Source organism: Ricinus communis, chromosome 2 (genome assembly GCF_019578655.1).
Source record: "Ricinus communis isolate WT05 ecotype wild-type chromosome 2, ASM1957865v1, whole genome shotgun sequence".
Classification (NCBI taxonomy): domain Eukaryota; kingdom Viridiplantae; phylum Streptophyta; class Magnoliopsida; order Malpighiales; family Euphorbiaceae; genus Ricinus; species Ricinus communis.
Window position 1 is genome coordinate 16,762,766 of NC_063257.1, and position 13,438 is coordinate 16,776,203.

General features: G+C 39.3%; 1 protein-coding gene and 2 non-coding genes across 3 annotated transcripts; 1 reads left to right on the forward strand and 2 right to left on the reverse strand.

Annotated features, from left to right (window-relative positions):
• Positions 1 to 1,642: 1,642 nt before the first annotated feature.
• Positions 1,643 to 2,194, reverse strand: LOC125369278 (serine/arginine-rich splicing factor RSZ22-like). The gene has a single exon (XM_048371291.1). The coding sequence runs from the start codon at positions 2,192 to 2,194 to the stop codon at positions 1,643 to 1,645; it is 552 nt and encodes a 183-aa protein (XP_048227248.1).
• A 4,762-nt stretch (positions 2,195 to 6,956) lies between these two features.
• LOC112536163 lies at positions 6,957 to 7,062 on the reverse strand. The gene has a single exon (XR_003080219.2). It is a non-coding gene; the product is annotated as a small nucleolar RNA R71 (small nucleolar RNA).
• A 5,877-nt stretch (positions 7,063 to 12,939) lies between these two features.
• LOC125369376 lies at positions 12,940 to 13,046 on the forward strand. Its single transcript, XR_007214934.1, has one exon. It is a non-coding gene; the product is annotated as a small nucleolar RNA R71 (small nucleolar RNA).
• The last annotated feature ends 392 nt before the right edge of the window (positions 13,047 to 13,438 follow it).

The following is a 13,438-nucleotide window of genomic DNA, read 5'->3' on the forward strand; positions in this document are numbered from 1 at the left end:
GGGAATCTAAACTAGTTGGCAATCAAACAAAAGATAAAGGATTAGTGAGTCTAATTATGCTACCCGTGGATGAATTCTTAATCAAATTCGATTTCTCTTTCGAGATAACCGAATTCCTAAACCTAATAACCTAAAGTTGGAATCTCTTCCTAACGGTTGATTCTTAAATTAGCATTAAGCTTTAATCCGCCTCTATTAAGCTTTGTTAATTCCTAATCTGGCTAGTTAATTATCCTTATCTCTAAGCGATTATTAACCAGTTCTTGCTATTCAAAATTCCAATTGCCAAATGGACTTCTCAATCACATAAAGCAATCTAAACACACAATTCACAATGTCTCATGAATGATGCATTATCTTATTAATACTGAAAGCAGGAAGAATACAAAACTAACCCAAACAATCCAGCAATATAATACTAAGGCAACATAGTAAAGAAATCCTAATGGATTTAATCAATCTAGCTAATCATGTTCATTATCAAAATACATAAGAATACAATTACAATAAAAAGTAAAGGTAGAGAAACCCGATTACACCCTTGGATGAGAGTAAACAGTCCCAATTCCTCTTGCTCGAATTGAATCGATTCTTGTTCCTCTTGCTCGATTTGAAAACCAATCAACAAACCTCACCCAATCTTCAATCTTTGAAGGGAATTCGATTGAAAGCTTGATCCAAGTCTCCTTTTCCCTTGGTTTCAGCTCTGAAAACCCTTAGGGAGAGAAAAGTTAGGGTTTGGGACGTTCTCCCCTGCTCTCCTTTCTTTCTTTTAATTAATTCCCCCTATCGCCGCCAGCACGGCCGTGTTCTTGGCCGTGTTGAGAACAGGGTTTGGTGTTCCTGGCCGTGTTACTCTCTGTGGTCGTGCTCCTTGAGAACTTATTTTTCTTTTATGTTTGATGACACCCAACAGGGCCGTGTTGGGAACACGGCCAGCGTTGAAACCAACATGGCCATGTTCAGCTTCCTCATGCTCGTACTGATCTTGTTTCGGTAGCTTCGGCGTCCAATTATGCTCAAATTCTTCCCTTTATCATCCTTTGACTTCTTTTGGACCTAATGCAGAAAAACAGACGCATAGGGTGAGTGTTGGGACGAATTCACATCCAAATGTCCATAAAATCAATCTTAAAAACCCCATTTAGATGTGTGTATTTTATGCACATCAGTTATCAAAGTTCAGATTTAGCTTTCTTGGAAATCTTATTCCAATTCAACATGTTGAGTCTTGTCACAAGTTGCCAAGGTTCACATCACTTTGCATAGAAATTCATACTAGCTTATATAGGACTTAGAGAAACTTAATTCTATAATGATAAGGAAGCAAATAACAATAAGACTAGGAATAGAACTCCTAAACTAAAAGGATAACTTAAAATAAGACTTCTAACTATTAAAAGACTTTTTTAAATGAACAAATACTCCTAAAATTGGTCCAACCCTAGCCTATATAATAAACATGACATTTGGGCTTAAGTAACATGTAATAAGCAGCCCATGCTTGAATATTGGACTCCGAATCGCTTTACTTGTTTATTTTGGGCCTGTTTTGACTTATTCATGCCTCCATGTATTGAATTAAGTTGATAGAAGTATCTTGAGGCCCATTGTCTTGATTAAGCCCAATTTTACTTTAGCTTTAGATCTCCAACCCAAGCTTCAACTCTTGCTTTAGGAACACTCCTAAAGAATCCTTGAACTTCCTCATGCGAGCTCTAGTCATTGGTCGATCATATTTGAGTGGCTCGTGTACAATCCTAGTTGGATTAGGATTCCTAGCTAGAGTAGAACTCCTCATGGGACTAGGATACCTAGTGGAAGTAGGATCCCTAGTTGGAGTAGGACTCCTCGTAGGACTAGGATTCCTAGTGAAAGTAGGATTCCTAGTAGAAGTAGGGCTCCTCGTGGGACTAGGATTCCTAGTTGGAGTACGAATCCTCATGGGACTAGAATTCTTCCCTCTTCCTTTCCCCCCTCCTTCTCTTTCCTTCCTTCTTCCTCCCTTGCCCCCCCCCCCCCCCCCCGGGTCACCGACAACCTTCCCTTTCCTTCGCCTGTGCTGATCAAGCTGTCGCCACCGCAGTCGCTTCTCTTCCTTCACCTCCTCACCACCGCACCAGCTTCTCTTCCTCCCTCCCTCGCTGCCGACGTCCGCATGGGGAAAAGAAGTTGCCACCGTCGAATCGACCATCTACCATCGTCCATTTGCTCTTCTGGCACTAGAACCTAGCTCCCTGCCACCGAAAACCCCTGAGCCGAGCTTCCTAGCCGTGATTTCCCTACTGGCAGCTGTGTGAGAGCTCATCGAAGCTGAGAGTTTTTGACCTTGATCCGGTGTCTTCCAGGGAGTTTCCAACCAAAACTCTTATGTTTTCAGACACCTTGCAACTCAAGCTTTGCATAGGTGCTTCCGGATTCAAATTCTGACACCATTGGCAGTACCGGCTTTCGAACCTAGTGTTTTCTGAATGCATAGAATTTTAGATTTCAGCTCGGTATAATTTTATTTAGACCCTAAAAATTATTTTATAATGTTAGAAAATATTGTTGCTATTAATTATCAATTTTGGATAATTTAATTTAATTAATTGTTACTTAAGTATAAATGCTACAATTAACAGGTATGATTAATTATTGTGTTGTTTTATGGTAGATGTGATTGTATTGAATTAGTTTAGATATCGGAAAATTTTGTGTGGGTTGGTTGTCAAAATAAATATTATTGTCGGACCGTCTGTGAGACAATTGTGATATGTGGTGTGTTGCGGAGTCGGGAAAAATAATGTAGTTTTGGTGGCCCGACTCCTGTTAATTAATTATAGAATATTTGAAGTGTTTCTAACAGGTTCTGGACCCGTTCAATGGGGGGTAAACGTGCATATTTTAGAGGAGGTTCTGCCGAATTTTCAGTAGAATTTTCGAGTCTGAATTTTCTTAGGCAGTCTGATCTAGGAGTCTAGGCCTAGAAAAAATTAAGAATATCTTATTGGCTAAGTATTTTCATGAGTAGATAATCCATCCATCCAGCCAGCTCCACCCGAGGCGTAGGAGCAGACTTCAGAGTGCGGCTGAACTGTGAGTTAAAGTCATATAATCAACTGTGCCTTTGTGATGTCTAAATTAAATATGATACTAATTGATTAATAATTATTATAATAATTATTATCGTTATTATGAGTAATTCCATTTGATTGATAATTACCACGAATATTATTAGCATTATAATTAGCAAATTTATTTTCATTATCATTAATATCATATTTAATGTTATTTTAATAATATTATTATTATTTCACATAATCTGCATGTTTGCCTTACTCGAGACTACTAAATTTTAATTTCCAATATGTTATTAAATAATTTGTGTTTGCCTATATTTATATTATTTATAATTATTATATATGTTATGAATGTGACATTGGGATGAGACGACAGTAGAACATACCACCTGATGGGTTGCATCAGGATCACGTGCGTACCGGTAATAATCCGAGACAGGTAGTAGCGGTTATTTTTGAGTTTTGCCCTGGTTGAGTATAACTCTCTGGGTTGTGGAAGTTTGACTGCCGAAGGAAGGTCACTGGTCGAGCGTTGCTCTCTAGGTGCCGGCTTATTTGGGAATCAAGTGTCCAGGCTGGATTTAAGGACCCTGGTTGAGCTTCGCTCTCTAGGCACCCGACCTATTGGAATAAGAGAGCCGAAAGGCTAGTAGTATTGAGATTAGGATTATGTTGAGACACTCGTCCCATAAGTTCTTCAATTGCATTTTCATTCTGAATTATGGCATGACACGTTTTTTGCATAACATGACATAACATTCTGATTTAATAAATATTATATTGAGGAGACTATAATTGTTTTAAGATTATATGATTTTAACTCACTCTCGAGGCTGACAGTCTCAAATTTAATTTTTCAGATGACAGTTAGGGTTCTCCGCCGTTTTGCGTTTGACAGCCCGACTTCCTTCTCCATCGGGCCTATTGTAAATAATTTATTCTTTCATATTTTTAATTATTTTAAATTCTAGACTCTCATTAGTAGTATACTTGATATGTTATGTTTGATCTGGTCTGTAACAAATTGTGGAGTGTTATTATTGTCTAGTTAAAGACTTGTGTATGGCTTGTCGGACGGGTATAATATTATGTTTTTATATGCATATTTTAAATGTCGATTAGTAAGGCCTACTACGGGTCTTGATGGCTTTAAGTGTACCTATTCCTTAGTGCCGATCACGGGCCCACAGATCGGTTCGTGATAAAGTTGGTATTAGAGCCAAGGTTTAGATTTCCTCCGACCTAGGTTAGCTTTCTTAACTACTGTAGAGTTAGGAATCGAGTCTGTCCTTGCGTGTTTTGTTGATTCTAGTATCTACAGTATATGTTGGGTTTGATATCTTGCTGTTTATTTTCAGCCCTTGCTATGCCGAGGACTCGAGCGGCTGCAGCAGCAATAGCAGCCCAAAAGGGCCAAAAAGAGGTTTCCACTCAGTCGGTCCCACTAGCCCTAGCCCGTGATACTAGGAGGCGAGGTAGGCCTTGAGCGACAGCCCAACCAGAATATGGCGAGGCTCAAGAGGCACACAGTGTTGGTGGAGTCCTAGTGGAAGCGTTTGTAGCCGGTATGACTAGGATGCAGAGGGCTTCAGAGCAATTGTTATCTTTTCAACTGTAGCAGGCTGCCCAGGGTTCAGGGTGCTGCAGTTGTGGGTCTAGTATTAGGAATCCGGACGAGGTTCCCATGTCAGAGTATACTAAGCTGAGATCCATGGAGTTTGATGGGTGACGTGCGTAAGATACACACATCTAAATGGGGTTCTTAAGGCTGATTTTATGTCATTTGGATGTGAGTTGGTCCCAACACTCAATCTATGCGTCTGCTTGTGTGCATTAGGTCCAAAAGAAGTCAAAAAGTGATAAAGGGAAGAATTGGAGCAGAATTGGACGTCAATGTTGCCAAAACAAGTCAAGTTCATGTATGAGGAAGCTGAACACGGCCGTGTTGGTTTTAACACTGGCCATGTTCCCAACACGTTCTGAAGAAGCAAGTCGTGTTCCCAACACAGGCACCAAAACGGGCCGTGTTGGGTGCATTTGACAATAGGAAAAAAAAGCGTTAAGGAGCACGACCACAGAGAGTAACACGGCCATCAGCACGAGGCCGTGTTCCCAACATGCCCACCAATACCAGGCTGTGTTCCCAACACTGGCATCAACACGGCCATGTTCGCGGCAGTTGGACAAATTAATTGAAAGAAAGAAAAGAGGAAAACGCGATCCAAGTAGGGTTAGGACGTCCCAAACTCATTTCTTTCTCTCTCTAAGAGTTTTCTGAGCTAGAACTAAGGAAAAAGGAGACTTGGACCAAGGTTTAAATTGGATTCTCTTCGAAGATTGAAGATTGGCGAGGTTCATTGATTGGTTTCAATTTGAGCAAGAGGAACAAGAATCGATTCAAGATTGGGCAAGAGGAATTGGAGCTGTTTACTCTCATCCAAGGGTGTATTCGAGTTTCTCTACCTTTACTCATTGTTGTAATTGAATTCTAATGGGTTCTGATAATGAACATGATTAGCTAAACTTGTTAATCCACTAGGGTTCTTTATCTAGGGATTTTTGTACTTAACTTTTGAATTGAATGTATTGATTTTCAATATTGGTTTGTAATGGAAGTGCTTATTGATTTGTTCTTCATATCTTATTGAATGATTATTGGAATTTGAATGTTCTTGAGAAAGACGCTTAGGTTTGGATTGTCCTTTGCAACCTAGAATTGAATTCGCCTAGAGTTAGGGTGTTCATTCTACCGGATTGAGAATTACAACTCTCAATAGTGTTACATGGTACATAATGCTAATTTGGATAATTAGAGTTAGGAAGAGATTTCAACCTAATTAATCTAAATTAAGATGTAAGTGTCCTTGAGAAAGGCGTTAATTGCGTAGAGATTTTCCCACGGAAATTGAATCCAAGCAATCAATTCCATCTTTAGTTTCCATTCCCTAGAGACAAGACTTCCCAAGGGGTTATTCCTTAACTTGAATTAATCCTTCCCTAGCAGCCGTAGTTAGATAACAATTAGAGTAGCTTTAGTTCATTTCATATTTAGCATTCAACACCATTTTTAAGATTAGATAACAGAGAAGATTGAGTAGATTTTGGTTCACACGTTCTTTGGGGAATACGACACTTGGTACTCACCGTTGGCTATACTCCATCGATAGGTACACTGCCTTAGGTCGTAGTCTTGCTTGACTTAGCTACCATCAACGGTTTTCTGTGAACTAAATTGAAATTTTGATATTTGTTAGTCTAGTCATTTCTCTTTTTGTTTATAGTTTGTTTTCTGTGTATAGTTTTTATTCTTATTTTGTTTGTTTGTGTTGTTGTTCTTTGTTGTGCTCAGGTAGTTTATGACCAGGAGCTCTAATCCTAATCTTACAGAGCCTTTACCTAAACCCGAGTGCTCTCTTAGATTGCTAAGGAGGCGTTTGCAAATAGTAGAGGAGGAGTTTGGAGTAGAGATTCTTGTTCTTGGAACTAGTGAGATGGAGAACCACAATGCAAATGGAGGTGATGGTGATAGGACCATGTACGAGTTTGCTAGTCCCTCTCTAGCAGGGACGCAAACTAGGATAGTAAGGCCTCCCGTGCTGGCTAATAATTTTGAAATAAAGCCGAATGTGATCCAGATGATCCAGAATGCGGTGCAATTTGGAGGATTGGTGAGCGAAGATCTGAACGAGCATATCGCCAACTTCTTGGAGATATATGATACCTTTAAGATTAATGGAACAAACGATGATGCCATACGATTGAGGCTATTTCCTTTTTCTTTGAGGGATAGAGCGAAAAGATGGCTACAATCCTTGCCACTGAAAACGATCACTACCTGGACTTCTTTGGCTGAAGAAATTTTGAATAAGTATTTTCCTCTTGCTAAGACTGCTTAAATGCGAAATAACATATCTTCTTTTATGCAGGGTGAAGGAGAATCGATGTACGAAGCCTCGGGGCGCTTCAAGGACTTGTTAAGGTGTTGCCCACACCATGGTCTTCCTCTCTGGATGCAAGTGCAGACATTCTATAGTGGCATGAATACGGCCACTAGACAAATGGTAGATGCACCTGCAGGGGGAGTTATCAATAGCAAAACACCTGAGCAAGCACAGGATATGATAAAAGAGATGGCCACCAACACTTATCAGTGGCAAACTCCACGGGCTAGAGGTCCAAAGCCCGCTGTATATCGGGCTGAGGCAGATCCTACAGTAGCCTTGGCGGCATAAGTAGAGCTAGTTTCTAAAAAGATAGAACAACTTCAGATGTCGGTCCAACCAGCTCAGCCTGGATGTGAATTCTGTGGTGGACCGCATTACAGCGCCAATTGTGATGCAAGAGGTATGTTTGCATCTTCTATGCCTACTAATGTTTCTAACGTTGAGTATGTTGATTATGTAGGTTGTGCAAGTGAGAAAGATTGAGAAAGTGCTGAAAATCTCAAGTTTTGCAGTTTTTGGAGCTCAACACGGGCGTCTCCAAGGCCGTGTTGGTAACACGGCCAGTTATGCTGGCCATGTTAATCAACATAGACCGTGTTCTATTTGCAGAAAAAAAAATTTTAAAGGGACACGTTCAGAGAAGGTAACACGGCCAGTTATGTTGTACCGTGTTGGCAACACGCCCCCGTGTTGTTTCAACACGGACCGTGTTCAATTTACAGAAATTAAATTAAAGATGGACACGTGCACAGAAGGTAACATGGGCATTTATGCCAAACCGTGTTGGCAACACTGCCCCGTGTTGCCTCAACATGGGCGTTTTCATCAAACTGGTAAGTTAGCACGTTTAAGTTCATTCAACACTGCCCGATATCCAGACCTTGTTCAAGAACACGGCCCCGTTTTGATCAACACGGGCGTGTTCCGGTCATTGTCTATATAAACGAATTGATTTCTAAAGGACCAAATTTTGGCCAATTCTCTAAACTTTCTCTCTTGTCTTTTATACTCATTTTGAACGTTTTGGATAGTACGCATTTCAAGTAAGTACCCTCCATCTTCATCTTCCATTCTTTTTTTTTTATTTTGGTTTTAGTTTGAATTTGTGTTTGTGTGATTTTGGTTTTGAATTTTGTTTTTGTTATTTAGATATTTCGATTCAAAAAAGTTAAGGATTAGAAACTTGAAAAAAAGAAAAAACAAGGATTGGGTTGCACCATAGATATGAAAGAGTATATAATAATGATGTATTTGGTGAATCAAATACCATGGTCCAATAAAAAAATTTTGATTAGTTGATAATATTGGTTGATAACTTTATGAAAGATTCCTGTGAGAGGTTTCATTAACTCCTAATTTATGTCGAGTAGACCTTATTGTTGTGATGTGGATTGAATTTTCTTTGCAGGGCATTGAACGGTTTAACTTTATCGAGTTAAATCATTTGGTTTATCCATTTTATGCCGTTATGTTGCCAAAATTTCGTTGATCCTTAGCATTAAAAATTTCTTTTTCAGGTACCATATCCACTAGACGAGGATCAGGAGTTTACAAGAGGAGGCGGACCGATGATTCCTGTCACAACCAAATTTATTTATTTATTTTTAATTAATAAGTAATATTCATTTGCATGTCATTAAACATGTCATTTGCATCATGATTATGTATGACCTATTTTATTATATTATGTGGTAGATAAATAAATTATTTAGTTACATATTGATTTAATTGAAAAGTAATGATTTTGGACTAAATTGGAAAGTTAGAAAGAAAGAGGATTAAATTGTAAAATTGCCCATTTTTACGCCAATTTACCACCTCTTCATTTCTTCATTTCTACACATGCATTTCCTATTTCCTCTTCTTCTTTGTCTCTCTCATTCTTCTTCTTTTCTTCTTCAAACCTTGATTTCCTAATCAAACTCTACAAACTTTTAGTAAGTAAGAATCTAATTCTTCTTTTAAGTTTGAAAGATTTGGGCTTTCTTAATCAAGGGAAACAAGGGTGAGTAATTTTAATTTCTTGAATTTGCTGTGAATTATGATTAATGATATGAAATTGTTGATGATTATATGTTTTGGAATTGTTTAATCAAGAGTGAACATGCTATTACTTGTGATCTTGAACTTATGATCTTGAAGCTGAAATTTCTGGGCAGAATCACCTCTGATTTTGTGATCTTAGAGGCTTAATCTCGAAAAATTCCAAACATGAAAGTTGTAGGTATATGTTTCAGGAATATCTCTGTAAAATGGTTTTGCAGATCGTTGAGTGAGTAAGAACTTATAAGGTTCGATTCTGCTTTCTCTGTTTGTGGTTCGTGGTGACTCAGTTTTGTCGACATTTTGAGGCATTTAGAGGCTGAACCAAGCAAAGAGTTAAACATGAAAGTTTTTCATTTATATATCTAGTATATTTTTGTAAAATTTCATAAGAAAAAGGGTCAAACCATATCTTACTAAAAAATCTGACTGAATGGATTCAGAAATTTGTTGCTAATTGTGTGTTTCACAACTTGAGCTAGAGAAGTCCAAATTGAGTAAAATTAGTGTCTATAGAAACTTTAGAATGTTACTTTATATCTGCAGAGTTTCATCAGAAAATTTATTCTTTTGACTGGTCATTTAATAGGAAACGTTTTTATATTATGTTTAAATGGAAATTGGAGCAGCTGTATTGAAAATGCCATAACTATTTCTATACCAATGATTTTGAAGTGATTCTTTCTGCTATGGTCTCTATAAAAATAGAAGTGTAATTCTGGAAAAGATGAGATTTTTATTAATTGTACATAAGTTTTAGTGTAATTTCTAAGTCAGTACCTACAAGCTGCCTTCATCAACAAATATGTTGATTTATTGTCATTCATCTCATGCATCATATTAAAATCAAGAATATATGTTATTTTGTTGAAATGTGATATTTTATAGATAGTAAAGATATGTATATTTATGCCTTGTGATTGAATTGTATTTGTATTGAATATGTGAATAGGTTCATCCAAAGGCAAGGAAGTGGTAAGAGAAAAAGAATAGGATTACTTTGTTATCCTATAAATTTTGGTAAGTATTTAATAAAATAAACTGTGTATATTGAGTAGGAACTGCTGTTTGATTACTTGATAATTTCTTGGTTGACTGAGTTGATATTGGTTATGTTTTTGGCTTGTTGTAAAGTGAATTGATTGTGATGTGTTGTGAAGTGAATTGATTGTGACTAAGGATTGATGACTCTTGAATGGATATTGTGTGATAGGGAAAGCTAAGCCGGGCGGATAGTCTTGTCAATTGGTTACTGAAATTTGAAAATGTGAGGATGAATCATTTGATCCTAATTTGATAGAAATAATATGGAATTGAATTATTTGACTTGGTTGAGTTTGAGATTATTTGCATTATGTGAGATGAAATTATTTGTTTATGAGAATAATTGAAATGGTTGATTTTGTGATTGTTAGTTAAGTGTTGGTATAATTTTCTGTATTTGATAAAGACTTGATAATTCTAGCCTAATATACTATAGTTTAGTAAATTAAATGCTTATCGAGTCGCTAGCTCATTCCTTAGCAATTTTTTTCAAGTTAGTGCAGTTGTAAATAGCCTTAGTTGTGCATTGCTCTCTTTGCATCAGTCAATATTATCAGGTGGGCCAGAGGAGTTATCTCAAGCATTGAGGCATTTTGGGTACTTGTGTGAATTAAAATAATGTATAAATATTTCTTATGTATATTAAGTATGTTATGCCACTTAAATTGTATGAATGTATATTGTAATTAAGTAATAAATTATGTTTATAAAGTTAACTATATATATATTGCTATACAATTGGATGTTTGAGTTTAGGTGCTACAGTTCCTCTTCCTCTCGATCCTCAGGCGCTGCACCGACTAGTTCAGGTCCAGTTAGACTACCGCAGCGCCATAGATTCCTAATTTTCCACTAGTAGCCCACCTTCGAGCAGAGTTACCAATCGATGAGGCACAAAGATTTGGGAAAGGGGCGTAGCATAGACTGGCCAGCACTAGAGATAGTCGGTCTTGCAGCTGCAGTCCGGCGATTCCTTGAGACGCCCCTGTTTCAGTGTTTCTTTGAGATAGTTGAGCTGACGTATAGGGAATTGACTGTGGAGTTTGCTAGCACTTTCTTTCTGCAGAGCCAGTTGAGGGACTTTCAGCAGTCGGATGCTATTAGTTTCAGACTAGCAGAGCAGACTTTCATGATGAGTGTACAACAGTTTGGAGTACACTTGGGTTTGTGGACTGAGGAGGATGTAGTTGGGGAGGTATATAGTTGCTGTATACACACGCCTGGTGTGTCATATCTGCAGATGTGGGCTGAGATTTCTGATGAAGCTGAGGGGTACAATGCCAGCCAGTCTAAGGCATCTAACTTGCCTAAGGGATTGCGGTACTTGCATGCATTGCTGACTAGGACCATCACTGGTAGGGGAGACAGCTGTGCTGTAGTGACCCAGCCGAACCTGTTTATACTTTACAGCATGCACCAGCGCCAGTCAGTCGACATGGGATACTTGTTGGCCAGACAGATCAGTGCCTTCTGCAACAACTCAAAGAAGGTATTTTTCTATTTTGGGACTTACATTACTCGGCTGGCTAGGAGCTTAGGGGTTTTGGAGGAGGCAGTACCACATTTGACAGAGTGGGGGGTGATGGAGACTTTGGGGCTTCCCCAGTTGGTTAGTATGGGGATGGTGACTCGTAGGCAGGGTCCGCTAGGACCAGAGTATAGACTGAGGAATGCTCTCTTGGCAGCACGCAGAGAGGAGCGACCTGCCCCATGAGCCCCTAGTACACAGGATGTTCCACCTCCTTCTTCTGATATTCCAGAGTCTTCCTCTAGACCGTCTACTTCTTCAACTGTTTTAGGAGTCTTCCCTATTGAGTTTAGAGAGCTGCAGCTTAGAGTGCAGAGGTTGGCAGAGGAGCAGCAACAGCATTTCATTTGAGAAGAGGCTTTTCAGAAGGACCTTTTACAGTGTCAGGCTGAGTTTCAAAGCTAGATGATTGCTCAGTTTGAGAGGCAGAGGGCTATGCTTCAAGCCCTGATTGAGCAGGGAGGTAGGTTAGAGGCCTCTATGGCCACTGATATGTTTGATGATATTTTTGCTATAGATTATGTCCCTGCCAGTCCATGGAGTCGGGTTCCAGTACAGAGCCATTTTGACATCCCTCTAGCGGATGATCCATGGAGTTTGATGGGGCATCTAGGGACCCTTTGGACTTCCTATATGAGGTTGATAAGAGGGCATAAGATTTGACAAACTTCATCATCAGCTTCCTATATGAGGTTGACAAACTTCATCATCAGCTTCTCCAAGTTAGATTTCTTCTCGGCTGGTGGAGGAAGCTGATGGTCCGACTTCTTCTTTATTCTTTGTGGTGGCTACTCGATGCGATCTCCGAAGCTTCGGTGGACCCTTGGCGTTGTTGTTTCTCCAATCGAAGTTTGGATGATTACGCCAACCAGGGTTGTATGTATTGTTGTATGGGTTGTTCTACTGTCTAGGTGCATTAACCATGTAGTCTAACTGTTCAAGGTCAGTAGAGACAATAGAAGATGAAGCAAACATACCTCCCACATTACAGTTTGCATCGTAGTGTGGGCTACCACAAAACACGCTGCTTATCTGGGCTGCATGAACCGGCATTTGAAGCTGGTCTAATTTCTTAGTCAAAAGCTCCACTTGAGCTGCCAAGGCTGCTGTGGAGTCTAGCTGGTTGACTACTCCCTGCTTGATTGGCCGACTCCTAGAGGATTGCCACTGGTAGTTATTCATGGCCATCTCCTCCACCATATTTTGCGCCTGCTCCAGCGTCTTACTGTTCAGGGCCCCACCTACTCCAGCGTCTACCATCTGCCTAGTATCAAGGTTTAAACTGCTGTAGAAGGTCTGGACCTGCGTCCATACTGGTAGTCCATTGTGCGAGCAACACCGGAGCAAATATTTGTACCTCTCCCAAGCATCGTACATGCTCTCGTCATCAAACTGCACATAAGAAGATATATCATTTCTGAATTTAGCAGTTTTAGTAGGAGGAAAGTACTTATATACAAATTTTTCAGGCAATAATCTCCATGTCATAATAGTGTTGGCTGGGAGTGACTGTAACCATCTTTTCGCTTGGTTCCTCAGAGGAAAAGGAAGAAACCTCAACCGAATGGCATCATCAGTTGTTCTATTTATCTTAAAGGTGTTGCAGATCTCCAAGAAGTTGGCGATGTGAGCATTTGGGTCCTCGCTCGGCAGTCCCCGAAATTGTACACTATTTTAGACCATCTGTATCACGTTTGGCTTTATTTCGAAGTTGTTGGCCGCCACAGGTGGTCACAATATACTTGTTTGTGTCCCCTCAAGAGAAGGTCTAGCAAACTCGTACACTGTCCTAGCTTGATTCATAGCCCGGTTGTTGT